Genomic DNA, 24,662 nt, shown 5'->3' on the forward strand with positions numbered 1-24,662 from the left:
AGAGGGCGGTCACTTTGGACTGTCTCTAATAAAGCCTGAGAATGGCCACACCTCTCTGGGTTTGCTTGACCAATGAGACGGGTGGACTTTCTGGCGGGAGTTTCCTCTGTAGAGAAGATTTATGACGCTATGTTCTAAGCATGCTCATTTGCAATGGCTTTGGATTGGTTTCTGAAGGCGAAACTAAGAAAGATTCTTGTAATACTGATATGTTGCACAGATATCGGCATATCATGTACACAGTCATTTCGATCTTCAAAGTACCAATTTATAGAGACCAAACATGGTATGCATGGGGTTACGTTGGCTGTGGTTTCTATAATAAGATATAGTATCAAAGAAATAATAGTATTAACAGATAATAGTATTACAAGACACAACCAGTAAATCATTCACAAAATGTTCTGGAATGCATGTTAATTTAATGTTAATCAGTCCATCGATAAATGAATGCAGGAGAGTCTGTTCTAATATCTATGGGTCTTGCAGCAGAGGCTCTGTCCACATTGCTAAAAGTCATAAAACTCCTTATCTGATCATTGCCGGGGTAACTGAGATCTTCTTGCCCTGTTTGGGGGGATGAGCCTCAGATTCCCAGAGTGAGTTCTAAATATCAGTTGTTAAGCTCTAACATATACTTGTGTCTGACTTGTCTCAGTCGTTACACAGCTTTCACATTAGTGATTTTCAATACAACTGCCAGTGTGAAAGCCCCCTGAGTCATTTATTGTTTGATCATCTGTTTCACCTGATGATAATTTTGATAATGTGAATAAAGATCAGATTATTTTCTGTGTAATGACTTCATAAAATAAGAGTATCACAGCAGTATCACAGATATTCTATAGCAGTTTTGGCATCCAAAATTAACAACTAATATTTATTGACTTAATCAGATAATTCACTTCAGATGGTATCAATGAAGCAGGACATGATGATTATTATCACTAAAAAGTGACCAACATCATCTGATCTGAGTTTCTCTTGGATTCTTACCATATCTAATATGTATCAAAGACCAGTGTTGGGGAAGTTACTTTTAAAAAGTAGTGTTTGCTCGTTACTCGTTACTTTTAAAAAAAGTAATCCGTTACTTTACTTAGTTACCCCATTTGGAAAGTAACTTTTTACGTTACTCGTTACTATTACGTTACTTTTATGTTGCTTGACTTTGGGCAGAACCCAATATCTGTTCCTAAATATGTAGACATAAAGTTATACATTGGAGGACATAACAGGTAATTATTTTTTGCTCTTTATTATAAAAAATAGTATCAATTTCGAAAGAAAAAAAGTCCTTCTCATTGGCGCTGCTGTGTGCGGCAACTTTTATTCTCAGCCGGCTCTGCATCATGGGGTAGAGTGCGACACTCCGCGAATGAGCAGCGCGCCCGCGCCACTTCTCTCCGCTCCGCTCCCCCTATCCACCGAACTTTAAATTTCGGCAACAGCCAATAAAGCGCTCCTGCTCTCTAACACCGGTGCGAATCGCGTCTTGATAGCATAGGACAAAATGATATAGAAGACATAAGCTTAGTTTTCAGACATACGACTCACTCTAAGGGAGTAGGAGAAAAAAAAGAGATTTTGAGAAAAAAATATATATTTTGTTTAAAAGTACACATATTCAAGCTTTCTATATATTTCTCAGGTCTTTGAGAGTATAGCTTATCTGAAAGTATAGCTTATCTGAGTTTCGGTTCATTTACAGTATGGAGACGAGCTCCAGTTCACGCGCTGGTGCCGTCATGATTATTTTGCATGCCATATTTACTTATTAATTAAATTCAGGCAATTAATTGGTTGGTAAAACATTGATTAAAATTAAGATACAATTAATACACAACGAAATTCGTTTTAAAGAAAGTCTTTCTACAAAAACAAACTTAATAAAGTGGTCTAAATCATGTCTGCCCACTCCATTTGTCTCCCGATATATTGCACAAAATTAGGGATGGGCGATATATCGCATGCGATTGTTATGCGCATCTCATCAGTAAAGCCGGTTCCTTGATTAGTAGTAGTAAATCACCTTCACCTGCTTTCAGATGGAGCGGTGTTAAATTAACACTCCTGGGGCTGGGAGTGTATATGAGTCCACACTCAAGAGTGTTAAAGTTAATGAGATAATTAAGTGATTAATTAAGTGACTATTGAGCATTATTGAAGACACCTGATGTTAACAAGCAGAATCACTGAAGGAGAAAATCACAAATTGTAAGTTACCATTAAGGTGATGGGTGTTTGCTTTAGTTGGGCTCTAGACCATTATATGTTTACTTTAATATTTACTGTTGTTTGTCTGCTGTTTTTGATTTATAACAGTTAAATGAACAAAGTAAAATGTTATCTTATAGTGTTGGTTATGTTATGACATAATCATGCTGTGATCTGAAAAAGCAAACTTATTGAGATAGTTTGGTTTAACTTGTTAGCAGCAAATTAGTGATTCATCAGCCTATGATTATCAGTACTTTACTTATAATTCAAAATATTTAATAAACATTGTTCTGATCAAAAGACATTTAGATAAATTCATTTAAAACACAGACATCAATAATCAGCCTGTGAATCTCAACAATGGTGACAATAATAAAGCATGTTGCAGTGGCTGCCACCAATCACAACTCATTAATGGCTCCCATCATGCATTGCGGTATGAATAAATTATGATCTGAATTGTCTATGTAATTTACTTTTCCTAATTGAATATTCTGCTCGTCACCATTGTTGAGATGCATAGACTGAATCTTGACATCTGTGTGTGCCTAAAAAAACGATTTTTAAAAAAAACCAACTTTTAAGAAATCCTTTAAATTATATAAAAAATTCTGGCCATTTTCTGCAGATTCTCTAACCAACAACATAAATCGAAGTCAGAATGAAGGATCTTAATGAGTTCAGTGATCAAGTTCAAATGATGAATGTTATAATGTAACCAACAGCAACAGATCACTTTTTTCTTTGTTCAACTGGCAGTTACAATTCAGATACAACAGCCAAACAAAATCTAAAGTAAACATATAATGGTCTAGAGCCCAACTAAAGCAAACACCAATCACCACAATGGTATCTTACAATTTGTGATTTTCTCCTTCAGTGATTCTGCTTGTTAACATCAGGTGTCTTCAATAATGTTCAATCATCACTAAATTAATCACTTAATTATCTCATTAACTTTAACACTCTTGAGTGTGGACTCATACACTCCCAGCAGTGTTAATTTACTGGAGTTTTTGCTGTGTACAAAGAGCCGTAGTTAACTGACAAGCTGAGCCATATCGCATTAATTATTGCTGCCGATACGTCCGCGATATTGATGTGATTTGGCTCAGCTTGTCAGTTAACTACGGCTCTTTGTAGTAAATGCCGCTCCATCTGAAAGCAGGTGAAGGTGATTTACTACTAATCAAGGAACCGGCTTTACTGATGAGATGCGCATAACAATCGCATGCGATATATCGCCCATCCCTACACAAAATTATGATCTTACTCATGCTTTTCACTTTTCATATAATCAACATAGATTAAATTATTTATTTATTTATTTTATTTAAACATAAATATGAAACTAAATAGTTTTCTTTAATTTACTTCTTATTAAATTCAGGCAATTGATTGATAAAACATTGATTAAAAATAAGATACAATTAATACAAAACGAAATTCACTTTAAATACAGGTTTTCTACAAAAACAAACTTAATAAAGTGGTCAAAATCATGTCTCCACACAAAATTGTTATTTAATTTAATTTAAACATAAATATGAAACTAAATCGTTCTCTTCAGATCTCAACCGTTCTCTTCTCTCAAGCGCGCAGCTGAGGCAGTGTCGCTGTCAAATATATCCATGGGAAAAGTAACGTTGCGCCGAATTGAAAAAGGAACTACGTTTCGTTACCAAATTTTTAGTAGTAACGCATTACACTACTTTTTACCCGAAAAAGTAGTTGCGTTACACACAACACTGTCAAAGACACAGTTAAAGCAGCCAGAGATATACTTAAACAGTAAAAGGTCAAAAGCCCAACTAAATCAAACACCGATCTCCATCATGGTGGTACGGTGATCGGGAGGGGACATGTTCGGTTCACTTATTTTTGTCGTGGCCGCAACATATAAACTCGTGGGAACGTGATATTAAGTCGTGGGAACATCATAATATCTCGTGGGAACGTCATATTAAGTCGTGGCCACGAGATCATTTTGTTGAGGTAACGACATCATTATGTCGTGGCCACGCGATCATATGTTGAGGGAACGATATATTTTTCTCGTGGCCACGACTTCATATTTTGAGAGAACGACATCTATTTGTCGTGGCCTGGAGTTGAGGGAGCCACAGCGGCCAATACTGTAACCATACCATAGACTGGGCTACAGCAGAGATGGAGATGACAGAAGAAATAACATTTTACTTTAAATTAGGAATGTCATATAAAGATATAGTGCGGTCTTTGGCATTAAGACATGGGTACGTTATAAGTGAAAGACACATGAAGCGCATTCTTAGACTTTTTTGTCGCACGCATATTTAGGGACCGTCTCAAAATTACATGCGACATTGGCATAAACGTTTCTAACTTCAATAGCATTTGAAGACAATGACTACAGTCATAAAACCAACTGTACATTGTTCACCCAGTTCTCATGTATGATGCACACCTTTTAGTTTTTTGATATTTATTTAAATAAACTGCTAAATCAAATGCAAATATTGCTATGTAGGCCTATTTCACTACTGTATGGGATCATACACAAAATATGACAATATTTAAAGCTCAATATCATTTGAAGACAGTGACTTACAGTCATAAAACCAACTGTATATTGTTCAGGTCTCATGTATGATGCACACCTTTAATATTTTTTATATTTATGATAATAAACTGCTAAATCATATGCAAATAATGCTATGTATGTCACTACTGTGTGGGATCATATACAGAATATGACCACATTTAAAGCTCAATAGCATTTTGTGACGTAGTGATTCTAGATAGGCCTGTAACCCCAATCACGCTTCACAGAACAATACAAATACCAAAATAAGTTCACTTTTACAATTGAAAAACGTTCTTTTTTAATTTAACTCAAAATGGGGACTTGTTTCCTTTTTTCCTACATCTTGCTTATTCAAAGCATATCAAAGTGCAAAAACAATTACAAGAACAAAAAAAAAATGTATCTTATGACATAACCATCAAATGATCAATCATTAGATCACAATCATCTTTCAGAACAGATAGAAGAATTTACGAGTCTTCAAAGATAAATGACCTAAACAGATCTAAACACTGTCGATCAATATTCAGACACAATGCTTGTGAAGGTATCAAGTCATTTTCAGTTCAAAGTCCATCAGGGAAGCAACCCAAACAAAAATGCTTTTGAAAGTTTTGTCCTTAAGCAAAGGGTTCAAGAGAAGGATGTTTGATGTTTGTGGGCTTGTGTAGATGTGTGTGAATGTGCTGTGTGAAGTATGGGATAAAAGTTCGCCAAACCCATCTTTTCCAAGAGTCAGTTGTGATTTAAGGCTCCATTTCGGAGTGAGGATGAACTGTTCAAAGCCTACCTGGAGTCCAACGTGCAATCAGTAGGCCTGTCCAAAACTAGATGAAATTCACTCACGGTCACAGCATTCCAACCCCACGCAGTTCAAAACACAGCCGATAAACGAATGTCATCGCGAACATCCGAACACTCGTTCACTGTGTAGCTGGTGCAAGTCTTGTGACACGAAAACTTTCAGTCTCGTTGGTTCATGATCGGCGTCATACTTCACAGTGCTTACTGTCTGTTGATTAAGCATTTGTATATTCCAAACACTGCTATGGAAAGGAGCAGCTCGCTGGAACCTTCGTAGTTGAAACTCTTCCGCAGTGCAGCAACAAAGCTTTTAAAACACAGTAATCTCAAGTCTTGACTAAATTCTAACACATTTTAAACGTCTAAAGACTCCAGGCAGTACAAATTGCTTCAACTTTGGCTCTTGGTGTAGTGTGAAAAAGCCTTCCACCACATGCACACACACCTGCATCTAAATTAACCTGATTCCATTTCCTTCTGGCTACTGACTCCTGACTCCTCCTACTTGTTGCAGTGCATTATGGGTTCTGTAGTTTTTTCCTCCGTCACAATTTGAAGACAATGACTTACAGTCATAAAACCAACTGTACATTGTTCATCTAGGTGTCAGGTATGTGGCAGTAGTGAAATAGGCCTACAATATTTGCATATGATTTAGCAGTTTATTGTCATAAATATAAAAAATATAAAAGGTGTGCATCATACATGAGACCCGGGTGAACAGTGTAGGCCTACAGTTGTTTTATGACTGTAAGTCACTGTCTTCAAATGCTATTGAAGTTAGAAATGTTTATGCCAATGTCGCATGTAATTTTGAGACGGTCCCTAAATATGCGTGCGACAAAGTCTAAGAATGCGCTTCATGTGTCTTTCAATTAACGTACCCATGTCTTAATGCCAAAGACCGCACTATATCTTTATATGACATTCCTAATTTAAAGTCCCTGTAAAGTCAAAATTAAGTATGTGTTCTGAGTTTGTCACACCAAAAAAAAAAATGTGTTATTAGCCACCCAGCCAAATTTTAATGAAAAAAAAAAAATCCGGCAAGTACATAAAATAAGCGATCAAAATCTTGAAAAAATGAGCAGTAGTCTCTGCTCTCAAACGCTGGGGGCGTGTCCGCTGGCTGCGCTGAAACCACGCCCACTCGAGGCAAAGCTCGCTGCCGTCGACTCGCCACACTCAACTGTCACCGCTACAGCGGAAAGGATGCTCCTGGCAGCTTAATTTGTTTTACAAAGCCATACATGTTCGAGCCTGGACTACCTACTATAATTATAACATAAGCACACAAGGCAACTTACACTCATTGGTGGGCACGCACTGCCGATGATGGCACCAGTTGTCGGCTCTACGGGAGGATGAAGGCTGAGGCGGGAGATAGTCGGTTCGGCCACATTCACCAGTAACTGCGGATTATCAGTGAATGAATCCCAGTTGTCTCCGACGAAAGTTTATAAAACTATCCCGTGTAAAATGATCACTACAGAGGCGGGGTTTAGCGGTGATCCTCAGCTCTCCATTGAGGTGGCTCTTCACAAAATTAATCCACCTCTTGTTGATATGATAGTTTTTCGGAAATTTAAATAAGGAAACCGATCTGTTTTGTACGTGATCGCATCCAGGTAATACGCATTTCCGTGACGAAGGCATAGCTAGCTAGCAAACTGTAGGATGTAATAACTAATAGTACTGACAGTAACTCGCGATTGAGTTGCAAACTGATGTGAATGGGCTCCAGTGCGTCATCAAGTAGGGGCGTGTCCAGGAGCTCAGGGGCTCCAGTGCGTCATCAAGTAGGGGCGTGTCCAGGAGCTCAGGGGCTCCAGTGCGTCATCAAGTAGGGGCGTGTCCAATAGCTCAGGGGGCTCCAGTGAGTCATCGAGCCCCCGTTTTAGCCCCGCCCAAAAAAATCCGGAACACAGCAACGGTGAAAAACCGTTTAACGGTCTAACTCCACAATTAAGTACTTCACAGTTCACAGTCTTTGTAATATGATTTAGCAATACATTTCTAACATTTATAATGTGTTTAGATTTTTTTTTTTGAATTGCCTTTACAGGGACTTTAAAGTAAAATGTTATTTCTTCTGTCATCTCCATCTCTGCTGTAGCCCAGTCTATGGTACAGTATTGGCCGCTGTGGCTCCCTCAACTCGTGGCCACGACATAATGATGTCGTTACCTCAACAAAATGATCTCGTGGCCACGAGAAAAATATATCGTTCCCTCAACATACGATCTTGAGGCCACGACTTTGCATCGCGTGGCCACGACATAATGATGTTGTTACCTCAACAAAATGATCTCGTGGCCACGACTTAATATGACGTTCCCACGAGATATTATGACGTTCCCATGACTTAATATCACGTTCCCACGAGTTTGTGGCCACGACAAAAATAAGTGAATCGAACATGTCCCCTCCCGGTCACCGTATGGTGGCATCAAACTTTATTCTTTTCAATAAAACTTCAACTTCTAAACCTCTGTTAATTCTCAATAAGAATGTTAGTATGAAAGAAATAAAGTCTGGATTGTAATAAGTGAAGATGCTGAGATCCTGATAGTGTTTAATGTTCTGTTGGGGTTTAAAGTGTTTCTGTATGATGTGTTTCGTGTGTCACCATTGTGTTGAAGAGTAGAGCCTGAGCTTCAGTCCAGGATGAGCAGACAAACACTGATGAAATGCTGCATGTTGCTTTTTTTAACAGACAGTAACTGTGTAGTTGCTGATGCAATGACGTATAGTCATAGCAAATCATGCATGTAGTTAACTGCATGTTTTTCAGTAAAAAATTCAGAGTATAAATGTGAAATAACTGTGTTTTAACTGTGTGTTTTTGTTAAAAAAGATTAATGAAGATTTCTGTAAAAGTGTTTTGCACTTATTTTAATTGGGATATTTTACATTAATTTTATGGTTTTTGTATGGCAGCCGTTGCTGACAGTCATTTGACTGTTTTTTATGGGATTTTGTTACAGTGAAGGTGTTTGATCGTAATAATTCAGGAAAATAGCTGTAAAATAGCTTTTTTTTCAGTAAAACATTTAAAGAAAATTTCTGTTAAAGTTTTTTGCACTTCATTTAAATTAGGATATTTTACTTTATTTTTACGTTTTTTGTTTGGCAGCAATTGCTGATTTTTTTTTTTTTTTTTTACAGTGTAGAGTGGAGTGGTTAAGGATATATACTACCCAAGCTGTTAAACTGAATGGCATTTCAGAGCGGACTTTGACGTAAATGTCCACTGCAACCACTAGTTCAACAGGACTTTAAGCTCTGTGTTTGGTTCAGTTCAGTTGTCTGTGTTGCATTGTGCTTGGTTGTTCTTTTCTTGTTTGTTTTTTGGCTCTGAGTTTCTTTGTTAAATAAATACAAAACTGCTGTTACATCCATTTGTCTTCATTTCTGCAACCAAGCCATGACAGCCTCATAAGTGAATACCCCCCATTTTTCCCTTTTCCTTGCAGAGAGACACTCGCTGTATTACATTTACACTGCTTTGTCCAAACCTGTGAATCTGCCGGGTATCTATGAATTCACTGCTATGGGTCTGCTAGACGACAGACAGATCGACTATTACAATAGTAAAGAAAAGAGAAAGATTCCCAAACAGCCCTGGATGAAAGAGAGAATGCAGGAGGATTACTGGGAAAAAGGCACTCAGTCCAGAAAGAGCAAAGAACAGTGGTTTAATGTCAATGTCAAGATTCTGATGGACCGCATGAGAGACGATGCATCAGGTGAGGAACATTCATGCTGTTTAACCTGCTTATATGTATTCTAGTTTTATTATTGTTATCATCTTTTTGATTGTTCATGTTTCAGATGTTCATGTTCTTCAGTGGAGACACGGTTGTGAAGTTGAGCAGAATGGAGATGAAGTGAAGTCTCTCAAAGGTGTTTCTGAGTACGGCTATGATGGAGAGGACTTTCTGTCATTTGATATTAAAGAGTCTCGATGGGTCGCCCCAGTTGACGCAGCTCTACCAACCAAGAGAAAGTGGGACAATGTGCCGATCCTAAACCAATACAACAAAGGCTACCTGGAGAAAGAGTGTGTGGACTGGCTCAACAAATTCAGAGAATATGGAGACGAGGAGCTCAAAAAAACATGTGAGTAAATGTGTTTGTATTTGTTGATCATCCACAGATGATGAATAGAATTGATAAACTGATTTCTGTGTTTTCAGCTCCTCCAAAGGTTCATGTGTTTTCAAGGAAATCCAATGACAAAACCAAGCTGAAACTGACCTGTCTGGCCACCGGCTTCTACCCCAAAGACGTGAAGATGATCATTAGGAAATATTGCAAATCTCTGCCTGAAGATCAGATTGAATCCTCAGGAATCAGACCAAACCATGATGGATCCTATCAGCTGAGGAAGAGTGTGGAGATCAAGGAGGAGGAAAAAGATGAATATGATTGTTTTGTGTCTCACAAGAGCATCAAAGAACCAATTAGGGCAAAGTGGGGTAAGATGAGCCAGTGGGTAAATTGACCCACCCCATTTATCTTGGCAACCGTACACTTTTATTGTCATGTGACCATATATTTGTGAACTACACATAATTTCTGCCCGACTGTGAATTGTTTTGCTGATCCCATTCCCCTCTCTCTCTGCCCCCCAGATTTCTTGTCAATCTCTACTGTCCTGCCTACTAAAGCACAAAAAGGCCCAAACAAAAATAAAACATTGTTTTTGGCTTGTCAAAGTAAAATTTTAGCATAAAAGATTGTTAGATCAAAGCAAATTTGTCCAGTTCTAAAAATATTTACTATGCATATTATTGATTTAGCAATGTAAACCATCCAAATTATTTAGCTAAATATTACCCTGAATAGATAAGCTAGTAGATGTATTCTGATCATTCACAATGATAGGAGACATTCTGAAATTACTTTAGATACTTTTATTTTTACTTTCATCGGTGTTTGTTTACATGAAGATGATCATGGTTTCATTTTTAAAAACTTTTATAAGTTTTTACTTTTATAACGTTTTTATAAGTTTGCGTTTTCAGTCTCCCGTCTCCCAAAATGCATTGTTGTGTAAATGAACAAAAAGCAAAAAAGTATCATAAGTTGTAGTTGTGAAAACAGCCCTTAAAATCATTTATTCAATCATTAAACATTATATCATATGCGTTATAAAGCCAAATTCTGAACAATATCTGAATAAATCATTATTTATGTGTGGCCGTTCAACGTTATGTCAGGGAATAAGACACAGCCAAAACATCTAAAGAAAAAGGATTCTTTTGTTCCAGACTGAGACACAGAATTAATGTATTCTTTGTTCAGGGAGAAAATCAGTTTTAGTAAACCATTCCAATTAATAAGAGAAACTGGCATATGTAAGCAATAAGGTACGAAAGGCTGTGCTGTATCGTGAATAAGTAACGGCAGAAGGGCGTTGTTAGGCACGACTCGAAGCTGAGTGCCTGCAACCCCTTCAGCTGTAAATTATTCACGATACATCACTTGCCTCGAGTACCTTATTGCTTTTATAAAACGGTTACCACACAATATTAAAGTTAAAAAAAAATGTATTAGTGCAACTTTCATGAAGTTAAATCAATAAAAGCATTCCTTCGCTAGAAAAAAATAGTCCCTGACCGTGAACAACGTTCCAATGTGTAATATGCATGAAAGCTCAAATAAAAACAACAAACCATTCTCAAACTTTGTTTCATTCTTTGCTAAGGGCGCAGTGATAAATAGAACCGTTGGGTGAAATGGTCGTTAGCCGTGTTTTATTGTGAATAAAGCACAGCTATTGACCAATCAGAATCAAGGGTTGGAACTAACCATTTTATAAAACAGTATAACAAATCTATCAAATTGACTACAATGATTGCAGCAAACAAAGTAGTAAGAGTTTTACAAGGTGTTTTCACATTGATAATCTCAAAATTAAATAAAGGTTTATGGAGTTTATATTGTGCCATAATTAAACAAACAAATCCAGCATTTTGCAAACAAACTCGATCTGCTTTGCAAAGGAAAACTCGACTCGCAAACAAACAGAAAGCATTGTGCAAGTACAAAGGTCAGTTTGAGTGAAAATGCAGTGGAGTAACACATATTTATTGTGTTTTACAAATATAAATAAATGAGCCAAGATAATATTTCACAAATAAATACAAACCATCCAATAAATTGCATGTAACCTTTGAACAAATACCAAATCTAGTGCATACAAATGCATATCTGTCTGTTATGATTGTGAGACACTTGGCTCTTTATGAGATATCTCTGCTCGATTTTCTCATACATGTGTCCAGGCAGATTTTCTGATAAATGCAGTTGAGCAACTTCCTCTTCTAAAACAGTAGATGGCGCTGTTTCTCATTTGCGCATGTGCACACCCTTAAAGGAACACTCCGACTTTTTGGGACTTTAGCTTTTTCACAGTATCCCCCAGAGTTAGATAAGTCTAACATACCTTTTTTCATTTCTGTGCGTTCTGTAAGTGTTATTTGACGCACCCACCGCTAGCCTAGCTTAGCACAAAGACTGGATGTAAATGGATAAGGTAGCATACTAATCCCAATAAGTGACAAAATAATGCAAACATTTTCCTATTTACATGTTGTGATCTGTACAGTATAGTCACAGCGTGTACAAATAACAAGGCTATATGAGACAGAGACCAATCGTATAAATACTGGGAACTATATTCTCACTAGGCGTAGGAGCACAGCTACTTGGGCGGAGTGATTAGCACAGCACACGAGACGCCCTGTTGATGGTTCCGTAAACAAAACAAACGTGACTAACTAGCTAGTAGCGAACGTGACTCGTGATCATGGCTGACTTTGAGGAATTGTCAGAGGAATTTTACTGTGTATCAAACCAAGATCCAGAACCATATAGTTTTGAGCCAGAATACACAGACGAGGAGTTACAAACTTTGGAAGCACAGAAAACTTTGTATGAATAGCTAAGCTAATTACAAGTAAACAGGTGATCATGATGATCAAATGTGCTATGTCAGTTGACGTGCATATTTTGTGTATTGACACACTGTATGCAATGGCTATACTACAATTTCATTGAACTATGAATGATCATTATAACAAAATCACTTACTTGGTGGACAGCTGACCATTAGGTTCACTCGGCATGGGGCGTTTCTTCCAGTTGATCTTGTCACAATGGAAAAAAAAAAAAAACGACAACTGCCGGGTGTATTAGGGCAGAGAAATCTTCCGTGGTAGTGACGCAAATATTTTGATTGTCATCAAGCCTTGACATTGATGGCAATACCCGGTCCCATTCATTACAACAAAGGCACTCAGTTTCTGTCTGCATAGGTTGGCATGTTCCACATTTACACCACCAGTCCGTGTTCGTTCTGATTCTCCCTTCGACCTCAGTCTGTTCGGCATCTTGTCTTACAGCTTTCAAAGTTTGTAACTCCTCGTCTGTGTATTCTGGCTCAAAACTATATGGTTCTGGATCTTGGTTTGATACACAGTAAAATTCCTCAAAGTCAGCCATGATCACGAGTCGCGTTCGCTACTAGCTAGTTAGTCACGTTTGTTTTGTTTATGGAACCATCAACAGGGCGTCTCGTGTGCTGCGCTAATCACTCCGCCCAAGTAGCCCCTCCGCCCAAGTAGCTGTGCTCCTACGCCTAGTGAGAATATAGTTCCCAGTATCTATACGATTAAAAATGGTCTCTGTCTCATATAGCCTTGTTATTTATACACGCTGTGACTATACAGATCACAATATGTAAATAGGAAAATGTTTGCATTATTTTGTCACTTATTGGGATTAGTATGCTAGCTTATCCATTTACATCCAGTCTTTGTGCTAAGCTAGGCTAGCGGTGGGTGCGTCAAATAACACTTACAGAACACACAGAAATGAAAAAAGGTATGCATGGACTTATCTAACTCTGGGGGATACGGTGAATAAGCTAAAGTCCCAAAAAGTCGGAGTGTTCCTTTAAAGAGGAGTCACAGCGGGCGGCTGAGTCAAAACAAACATAAGGGTAAATCACCAGGGAAATTAATCGTATTTCAGGCTATTCCTGTCCCGGTTACATATGTGTATGAATATTATGTGGCCTGACACATTAACATTAAACCTGTATGAAATATTATATCTAAGAAAAGTAATTTACTGCCACTTTAATTCATTTATCGTGGTTTTCCAGGACAAGTTACAGAATTGAGTGCCAGTGGTGCTAATGCTGAAGAATCTTCACTTAAGAAAGAATCTGATGGTATGTTTGAGCTGTTGCTTTGTCATGGCAAATTTCAAGTAGATTCATACTACAGTCCTGGAGATGCACTTTGACCTTTCACTTTTTCTCCAGCAGGACGAGGGTGTGCCGGTGAAACAGCAGACATCAGTGCGACTCTGGAGAAAGACAAACTAACTGGTAAGTAACTATGCTTTAATTGAATATCAGTGCTTTTTTCACTCATTTCTGTTTTTCCAAAGGCTCAAGTGTAGCACAGCAGACATTCATTTACATTCAGGGCTTCTTACAGGAGCGGCTTGTTTATTGTAAACATGCCGTTATCAAAGGTACTTACAATAAATGGTCTGTCATAATGTGGACGTTTTTAAAGGTATTAAAGCACACTAGACTGTGCACTGTTAAGGGTTTCAGTTTCTGCCCTGATTTAGTTGTTCTTCACCACTTCTGCCAGATACAAATGACATAATAAGGACTAGATGTCACCTGTCTTTAGTGGGTTTTCTGCATCTGTAGTGCTTCGAGACAAGCCTTTTCCACATCTGTGGCCTTCTTCCACTGCTTGCAGTGAGCTGGTGATTTCTTGGTGGTCTTCTGTTTCTTGTTTCTTGTTCCATATCTCTCCTCCTCTCTGATCTCTAGATGATCTCCCCCATCCTCTCCAACCTTCTTTCCACATCTCCTTTCAGCCCTTCTAGAAGGCGGACAAGGTCTGAGTAGATGGTTACCCACCTTTTTTTCTGGCATGATTTAGGCCACAGGATTTGAGGCTTACACACATCCATCCTTCGTTCTAAAGCTGTTTGTGAATGGTTGGGCACTGGGCTTAGGACTGAAGGTGGTGTTGTACTAGTTGTAGCTTCGTTTAGGTTTCTGATGCCCTGTGGACTGTGGTACTTGTCCTGCCACAGGACTTTACTTGACTTATTTTCCTTACCTCTAAGGAAGTATTGGACAATGCGAGGCCCCTCGCTAAGCTCTCTCAGGCACTTCTTCCGGCCCTGATGGATCTTGAACCCCTTCTTGTTATCTTTATCTACCTTTATTTCATTTATGTTTCTTTCTTTTTAGTAGTTCGAAATACAGATTTTCAATTCAAATTCAATTCAAAATTCATTCAATTCAAAATGTATTTATCAGAGAACGAAAGTGAAAGTAATGAGTACTCGTCGTGATTTAAATCGTCTTTGCAAAGAGAAATTAAATTTGATTACAAATTCAGGCTAGCGTCATATATGAGATACAAAAGTATATACTCATATAATTAAATATATGTGAGTTTTCGACAACTAAGGGACTGTTCGTTTTTTATTTAAGGGGCCACCAGAGGAGTTTTGAGATCTGTAGTCAAGAAATACATGACCCTGCCTTCACCAGCAATACATTTTTCTGACCCTCCAAAATGATTGTGAAAAAACGCATGACCCTCCCCGATAATTTATTGATTAGCCTACTTCTGTACTGGTTTGCGCTTGGCAAAGATGTTCAGATTTGATTTTTTTTTTTTTTTTTTTTTTTACAACCATAACCTCTTGCTTTCTCATCTTACTAGGGCTGTAACGATAGACCAAACCTACGATTCGGTTCGTATCACGATTTTTGATTTTCGATTAGAAAAAAATCATGTCATCTCATGCTGATGCGGTGTGACGCGTTCAACATGTGGGTGGCGCTGCCAATAAAGCATCTAAAAGCTGTCACAAAGAACCAGCAAAAGTAATGATTATGAATATGTCAAAAATAGCAAGGAGACATTTTAATTGTTTATTAATAAACAAGTGTTTTCTGTGTCGACTGCAAAGATGAAGTTGACGATGCGCCGTGATCTTCGCAGAACACGCCAGAGAGAAATGCACATTTCATACACATAATAGAGCAGTCTGTTTTCTTTCGTTTTGAATTGTTCTGTTTAAAAGTAGACATTTCAAGCTTTCTATATATTTCTCAGGTCTGTGAGGCAAGTAGCCTACCTTACGCTGAGTTTCGGTTCATTTATGAGACGAGAGTCCGGTTCACTCGCCGGCGCCTCCGTGTCATGATTATCTATTTTCTACTATATTTACTTCTTTTCTACTATATTTACTTCTTATTAAATCCAGGCAATTGGTTGATGAAACATTGATTAATATTAAGATACAATTAATAAAAAACGAAATTCACTTTAAAGACAGGCTTTGTGCTTTCTGTTTGAGGTCTCTGTGATTTTTTTAAAGTCGCTTTCAGTGCAGTCATGTCCGTAATGGAGAACTGGAGAAGTCATGTCACGCCCTTAACATTTTTTTTTTTTTAGTTTTTTTTTTTTTTCACATAAATGCGAACACGAAAAAATAAAATAAAACGAATATTTTATGTTCTGTGGAGGCCAACCCTTCTTCGTCCCGTGGGTATACATCTTTTGATTTGCGCAATGTAATTCATAGAATTACTAAAAATTATTTTGCCACCTAAAAGTAAAAGATTTTTTGTGTCACGTCACATATGTATTTCCCTCATATTAAATATAAAACGCATGTGTAGACTGATATTTTTCTAATGTCTTGACGCCTTTATTAAGGGAGTATGGATATATTAGCAGACGTTTCAATATATTGGTATTAAATGCATTTTCTGAGAATTTATATTTCAAGTTTTGACTGCAAATGTCACGTCCATAAGGCTGGAATTGCCCAATTTTTACGAATTTATCCTCAACTAGTTTTTTGGTGTAGTAGGTCTACGTATTTTATTATGTTAACTTAAATAATACTAATAGTAATTTAAAGATGTGGTAGGCCTACATCTTACACATCACACACTGTTATGGTGGCAATTTCAGTATTTTTACTCTCTAACATTATTGTGGAAACAAAACATGGTAGTATCGCACTACAGCGCACATTCTATCAGCTGCAGTTCTGGCGCCTCAGTCTCAATCATAGACTGTAAAAAAATATGGACGTAGTGTCCGTGACGTCACCCGTAGGTTTCTGAAGAGCATTTTTGAAGCCTAAAGTGGGCGGAGTTGGCCGTCGCCATCTTGGCCTCGCGTCACCTTGCGTCACTCCCGGATAACAGAAATTGGGCAAAGAGGCGGGGCGTGTGTGGAGCTGAGGAGCTGAAACTCCCTCGACGTGATCGAGTTAGCTCGAATTACCAAGTCTGCGACTGCACAGGGCCTCGCACTAAAGTGACAGTTGATGATGAAAAGCCAATTAAAAGTTCCTGTTTTTGCCCTTCGAAATATTATAATAGTTAAAAGACATGGCTACAAGTGAGACTGTGTATCGTGATTCTGTACTATTCTGCTAGTTGAAAATGTATTATGCAGTAACTATTACTCTGAGAGAGTGTGTGTGACAGTGATTTATGTGCATAACAGTTACATGTCAGTCACTCTTTATAGTCTCCATCAGCGCGGCATCGCTCGTCAAGTTCGTAGAGAGCTTCAGTCCATTTTAAATTCTGATTTTGGCCGCCTCTCAAATGGGTTAAACCATAGATATATTACCTATGAAGTTCAAGTAAATGCGATAGAAATCCGCGCTCATTCAAGGATTTATTGCATGGACGGAGAAAGCGCCGACGCCTGCAGGATTTCATCTGACGGTAAATAAGCATATTATAATCTATCTGTTCCGTGAGAGCAGAACGAACGAGCCTATATATCTATAGACCTTTTTTAAATCTGAAAACTCCAAAAAGCAACGAAATTGTCAGACATCCATTAGTGCATGTTCACAGAGGAAAACAACTGAATAGCGCTGGTTGTTCTCTCGAACGATACTCGACGACGACGACGACGGAATCCGAAGCCGTGGGCTAAGTAATGGGTGTATTAAATTATATGAAATAATCCCGAAAAAAGCACAAACACTGCAGAGAAAGCAAGTTCAGCAGCTAAAATTTGCTGAGGTGAAGTGACGCGGCTAACAGCAGACAAACGGCTAGCATTGACATCAGCGGGAATCCACCTGTCACTCAAAAGTGGACACACCCTTAATTATGCAGAACTTTAAATATTAATCAACTAAACGGATGAGTTATAAAAAAATTCACCCCCCTCACAGTTGTCATGAAGGGCAAAATTAGCTGTATAGACCAAAAAAACATACAGACACCAGGCTGTAAACACGTTTTTTTCTGCTGTAAAATTTGGCATTTTAACATGGGGGAGATACAGATTTGACTCACTTTTGACATCAGCCTCAAGCGGCCAGTCAACGAATTGCAGTTTAACTCACTTCCGTGTTGGTTTCAAGAGAGAGACGGGGAGGTTGCCGCTTGGTCTCAATACTGTAAAACTCGATGTACATTCACATCACATGTTAATGCAGCGGTAGACTTACACTCACAGGACACTGTGCAATTATTCGCAATCACATAAGTTCATTATTTGCTCGTGCTTTAAAGCTTTGATGGGTAAACATTTCATTGGCGTTCTGTTCTGACATGATGCACTTTTTCTGAGCGCGTACTGAAGTGCGCGCGCACTGTCAAACAGCGCCAAACTGGATTTTTGTTGGGTTAGACCCATCTGATATAGATGGGGGGCTGATACCGCGAGAGCAACATGGAGCTACATGTAAAAGATATGCAGCAAACAAGCCACTTTGAAATATGAGGTGCCCCTAGGGACATTATTCAGAATTACCATGCATATACATGTACTTTTCCTCTCACATACACATATGAAACCAAATTCATTCACATACTATAATGAAATGCTCACACACATACAAGTGAAATGCTTTTACAAACACAACTGAAACGCTCTCATACATACAACTGAAAATATTACGCTCACACACACACAACTGAAACGCTCACACACACTCAACTGAAACGCTCACACACACACAACTGAAATGCTCTCATACATACAACTGAAAATATTACGCTCACATACACAACTGAAACACACACACACACAACTGAAATGCTCACACACATACAAGTAAAATGCTTTTATAAACACAAGTGAAACGCTCTCATACATACAACTGAAATATTAGGCTCACACACAACTGAAATGCTCACACACATACAACTGAAATGCTTTTACAAACACAACTGAAACACTCTCACTCACACACTGAAAAGCATTTCAGAATGTTGTATGCAAGCATTTCAGTTGTGTGTGTGAGAGCATTTCAGTTGAAACGGAAGGTGGTTAAAGTCTCCAGTCCAGTTGGTGCCAGTAGTGCACCTCAAGACGAAAAACTAGAAGCTGTTGAAAGAAAGCATAGTAAACTAGCGCAAGTTGGCAATTCACCTTATTTCGGAAGTAGCACTGGGTGGCGCCATCCGCGTAATCTCACTTCCTGGTTTAGCTACTTAGCGCTTTGTTTTCCCTGGTCCAATCTGTTATCTGTCTTGATATAAGTAGATAGACTATAATATTATAGCCAAATGTGTTGGCCTATGGTTATTAACAACTGCTGCAACATACTAAAGTACATTTCACTTGAAGCTTTTGAAACAATGCCACAATCAAATTATTTAATAGCTGTCTTTCTAATAGCTATTACTTAGTTATGAAGATGTGCACAAACACTACTACATGTAAAGTTTGAAACATTATTACACCACAGTTTGTTTGCTTAATCACCAGATACATTTGCAGTGTATAGCCAACAGATGAGAAAAAAATAGCCACGAACTGGTGTAGAAAGAAAGTAGAGCCTCAACTAGATGAACAAGAGGGTAACGTTAGCTTAGCTAACTGCTAGCTGCAATTTCTTATGGTTTGATCTCTAACACAAGTAATGGCTGTAAAATAAATCCAGCGACTAAATTCTAGAGGACCATAGCTTTCAAACAAGGTATAGCATGTGTATGTTTCCTGTAGTGAGACCATTACAACATTAGATGTTTGTGGCTAATGTAGGCTAAACACTACACATCGGCCGGGCTGCGATCAGACAGGCAGATGGGTCATATAAACACCTAAAAGTCGTTTAAAAATTACCCCGAGAAACAGTGCATTGCTGTGCTGTTGGTACACACGTACATAGCACATTTGGCACAAATTAGCTTATCTTATGTGACATTTTATCAGTGAGACTTCTCTGCAGTTCTCCTCGAAATTGAATGAGGGTCCGCTAAACCGGAAGTTGGTTTACAACGGAAGTCCTGGACAAAAGTAAAAGTGGGCGGGGCGGAATAAGATGAATAAATTCACAGATTCAAATTTTCCGGGTCAATAACTCGTGAGCTAAACGTTGTTAATACACAAATAACACCTCGTTTTAATCGTAGTAATGTGACGTGAAGAGTATAGATAGATTTCCGATGACGTCACATTTCTCCCGCAACTCCTTACGGCGCCATCTTGTGTGTCAAGTGGGTCAAGCGTTTGTGTTACGGAGCATGATAAATTCCTGAATCGGCATTATTCTGAACATGAAAATCATACGATTATTCTCCGTTTGGCTGGAGTTAATGTTCAGTGCTGCTCTTGTGAACATTTAGAGTTTTTGTGCTCTGGAGATGTGACACTTTATCTAATCATTTCCAAGATGGGCTAGCTAAATTCGCTAACGTTAGCTCTCATCGGCTGTCAAATCGCTGTACCCAGGCTGCTACTATCGACACAGCCCTTGAGAGGTGTTGGCTGGGCAGAAGCACACTCTGACGATTGTCCACCTTCATCACTTTCTCTGTGGCCACATCAGCTGGTCGAGCCAGAGGCAGAGGCTAACGTTACACCTGGAGCACATCGCTCCGTGCCTCTGCTCTCCATCTCTCTCCTACACTAAATTAGTTCGGAGCGTTGTGTTGTTGTTGTTTTTTTACCCAGAGAGTGTTGTCTTGACACGGAGTCTAAATGTACCGTATAATAAGGGCTGTGCAGATATCAGCCGTCTGGCTACAGCGATGTGAACCGCCAATGCAGGGCTCCAGACTAACATTTCCACGAGGGAGAGAGAGCAAGACAGCGCTTAGTTTGGAGACGGTGAACTTTTGTTTTCACTTTCGCCTGGCTCCGAAGAGAGAGAGAGAGAGTGCGCGTGTGCGACCGGCTCTCTCTCTCTCTCTCTCTCTCTCTCTGCTCGTTCTTTCAGTTAAACATGCGCTCAGTTCATCTACATTATTTACCAATCAAATAAGACTTTGGCGGGACAAAAATTCACTTTGGCGGGCGCTTAAACAAGTTCAATGCAGGAGAATTCATGCGTGAATTTAACTGAGTAGTACATGACCATGCACTCGCACAAATGTGACCATATACAATTTTAACTCGCACATTCTAACAAAATAATTGTATGCTTCTAGAGACTTTCTTCCTCTTAATTCGTCAAAAGTGTACGCACTAACGGTGTGGATGAGATACTTGGCAATGTCCATTTCCTGAATTAGCTACATAACCAGTCCTCTTTCGACATTGTGTAAGGATCCTTTCCATCGATATAACTCAATTTCTCATCATATCTTGCCTTGTCTAATGTGTCCCTGTAAATAACCTTCACCTTGTCGCCAGGTTTGGAGGAATTTGTCATCGTTATCTCAACACAAAAGAGTCAAAAATACTTTATATTAACTGGCTTTCTATTAATGCAGCACAGTGGCTTACTGACAGGTTTGACACACCACAAGGTGGCGTGCCGCAGAGGAAAATGGGTAATTCGCGAAACGGAAACCCATCTATAGCCTAAGGCGGCAGAGAGGCAGATCCGAAGGGACCGTCTGCAAAGTGCAAAACCCGAAAAGCGTCACTACGAAAACAGTCAATAACTTCACTGTCACACACTATAGTGTCATCAAATTCAGTTCACACATCACTGATGCCCTGATGGTTATACTAGGCTACAAAACTTATTTTTAATAAATATAGTTTTGCATAATTTTTATGATTATTATTTATGAAAAATATTCAAGTAGGGCTGGTTGACTAGGCTGTAGGCCTATCAGGGCTGGTTGACTAGGCTGTAGGCCTAGTCAACCAAAGAAATGCTTAGTCGACCAAAGTCCTGTCCTGCGCAACGATCAGTCGACTACAATAAAAATAAAAAGACGCGATGTTTTGCATTTTGATTGAACATTTATTAAACAATTGTCATAGAGCATTTATAAAACAACGAAAAAACATCAATAATACATTAAACTATAATAATTATACAATTCTTTGAAAATTAAGTGATTTTTTTTAACTGCAAAGTGAGGAGCTCTGTCCTGACAGTCACAATCGCGCACCTGACCACACCACACGCTGCAAAAAATATAACTGCTAAAACTGCCAAATAATGAAAAATCCTAACAAAAGCTCTCGTTTATACAGGCTGTAGGCTATATTCTTATTTACTTTCAAAGCTATGGGTTAACTTTTGTCCAGCCGATCTAGGCGTTTTAAAAAACACACACACAAAAACCCCAAATAGCCTAAAAAACAATCCTAACAATAATAGGCTGTATAGAAGGAAGGGCTATAGGTTTATTTTCGTTCTCTTACGAGAGGTTCTCTCATATTGCGTAGTTGCTTACGCTACAGGAAAGCCTTTCTTTCTCGAGATACTGAAGCCAAAAATTATCCTTAATTTTTATAATCTTGTCAACGCAGTGCGGCAGCCTGCAGACCTAGGGCAGGCTTACTAGCGTGCCCATTGGCTGCCCTGCGGCAACTGCAGCAGCCTACCGCTGAGCCCTTGGCGTGACGTCACGACCAATGAGCGCGCTTGGCGCGCTTAATGCGTCACAGCCCGCGAAAAAAGGGGTGTGGCCTAGCGTATATAAACAGGGCTCGGAGGCTGCTTCTCTGATTTCTGTCTTTTCAGCGAAGCTCTACGCATCGCTGCTCTCTGAGGAAGCCGCCGTCGAATCAAGCGACCAGCACGCCGAGGATCTCAGCCTGAGGACGCCGGCCGCCTTCGCCGCCTTCAGCTTTCCCTGCCTGCTTCGCTATCCGGCGAATATATCCTTTTACTGCTCTGTGTTGTATGTGTTTGTGTGTTCGCCCCGCGACACACTTTGCATCTAAAAGAGCGCGAGGCGTTGTTGCAAATGCCTCGCTCATCCTGTGGCTCGTGCAGAGGCTCAGCGACGGAGACCGCCACGTGATCTGCGCTCTCTGCCTGGGTTTCGACCACGCAGCCCGCGCCCTTCACGGGCGACTGCGAACAGTGTGAGGACTTGCCGATGTCGACCCTGCGGGCTCGACTCGCCATGTTTCACGATCCTCCACCTTCTCCAGCTGCCTCTTCCGGGCCGCGTAAGAAAAAACGCCGCTCTCAAAGGCCTCCCGAGCCGGTGGTTATGACTGAGCGCTCGCCGGAGCCCCTCCCGCGAGCCTCGCTCTCTCCTTCTCCCCCGCCCTTCACCGACGCGCAGCGGCCGGCCTCTGCCCGCACTGCCGTCGCCTCAGGGGATGAAGCAGACCAGCTGGTTACTCCCCTCTGTCAAGCCGCGCAAACGGCGCCGCTCACAAGGGATGTCAGAACGGACGGTCACGGGCTATAGCTTCCTTTACGTTACAAGGAAGCTACCCCCCCCCCGGATGACGCACGCCCTCTCCCCCTCTGCGCAAGGCGCCGCTCACAAGGGATGTCAGAAGTAGACGGTCACGGGCTGGCTTCCTTTACGTTATAAGAAAGCTACCCCGCGTCTCGGTCGCGCGCGTCACTCTCCGGCCACCTCCGTTTCTCACACATTTCTCAGTCCCCTCCTAGCTCAGGCGACTAGAAATATCTATATTGCAGTAAACGAGCCTGTTGTTATACACGCACGCCTGCAAACAAACGATGTCACAGCACATAATGACATCTTCCCGCTCTCTCTCCCTTTGTTCGAGCCGCGCAACTGCGCCATTCTCAAGGGATATCAGAGCGGACGTCACGAGCACCGGCGAAAGGAGGAAGAGAGGGTGTTTTCGTCCCGCTTAGGCCGGACTTCATCCAATCCTCGCATATTTCTCAGTCCCCTCTAAATTCAGGCGGCTGGAAATACTAATACTGCAGTAAACGAGCCTGTTTTAATACACGCGCGCCTGCAAACAAACGCTCGGTCATATGCTCGCACTGACTGGAAGCTCATGTGTGCCCTGTGGCTCAGTGGCAGAACATTAGGCTTCCACACCAGAGACCCGTGTTTGAATCCGGCTCTGGCAGCAGAAAAACTTTTTTCTGCTTGCTTCTCCGAGCTCGCGGCCAGCTTTCTTACATACAGAAAGCAAACCCGCATCTCACGGGATACATATTTCTCAGTCCCCTCTAAGCTCAGGCGGCTGGAAATACTAATACTGCAGTAAACGGGCCTGTTTTAATACACGCGCGCCTGCAAACAAACGCCGAAACGAAACACGACGCTCGGTCATATGCTCGCACTGACCGGAAGTTCATGTGTGCCCCTGTGGCTCAGTGGCAGAACATTAGGCTTCCGCACCAGAGACCCGTGTTCGAATCCGGCTCTGGCAGCAGAGAAACTTTTTTCTGCTTGCTTCTCCGAGCTCGCGGCCAGCTTTCTTACATACAGAAAGCAAACCCGCATCTCACGGGATACATATTTCTCAGTCCCCTCTAAGTTCAGGCGGCTGGAAATACTAATGCTGCAGTAAACGGGCCTGTTTTAATACACGCGCGCCTGCAAACAAACGCCGAAACACGACGCTCGGTCATATGCTCGCACCAACTGGAAGCTCATGTGTGCCCCTGTGGCTCAGTGGCAGAATATTCGCTTCTGCACTGGAGACCCGTGTTCGAATCCGGCTCTGGCGGCAGAAAAATATTTTTTCTGCTGGCTTCCCCGAGCTCGCGGCCAGCTTTCTTACATACAGAAAGCGAACCCGCATCTCACAGGATGGTGCTTGAGTATTTATGAGCGTCTAAACATATGAGCCATCAAAGCATTTGCTCTATAACGCCGATGGTGTTACAAGTG

General features: G+C 40.2%; 1 protein-coding gene across 5 annotated transcripts in view; it reads left to right on the top strand.

The window, feature by feature from the left end:
* Positions 1-24,662, top strand: part of LOC308696832 (uncharacterized protein) — a 46,144-nt gene that overhangs the window by 7,916 nt on the left and 13,566 nt on the right. For 3 of the 5 annotated variants that reach the window (XM_081375732.1, XM_081375734.1, XM_081375733.1), the window contains exons 7-11: positions 9,067-9,339; positions 9,425-9,712; positions 9,790-10,071; positions 13,767-13,835; positions 13,929-13,994. In XM_081375732.1, the coding sequence (XP_081231858.1) occupies positions 9,067-9,339; positions 9,425-9,712; positions 9,790-10,071; positions 13,767-13,835; positions 13,929-13,994 (978 nt within the window). The remainder of the gene's footprint in view (positions 1-9,066; positions 9,340-9,424; positions 9,713-9,789; positions 10,072-13,766; positions 13,836-13,928; positions 13,995-24,662) is intronic. The other 2 variants (XM_081375735.1, XM_081375736.1) reach the window with 1 other exon arrangement.

Source organism: Scardinius erythrophthalmus (assembly GCF_964197995.2).
Source record: "Scardinius erythrophthalmus genome assembly, chromosome: 1".
NCBI classification, from domain to species: Eukaryota; Metazoa; Chordata; class Actinopteri; order Cypriniformes; family Leuciscidae; genus Scardinius; species Scardinius erythrophthalmus.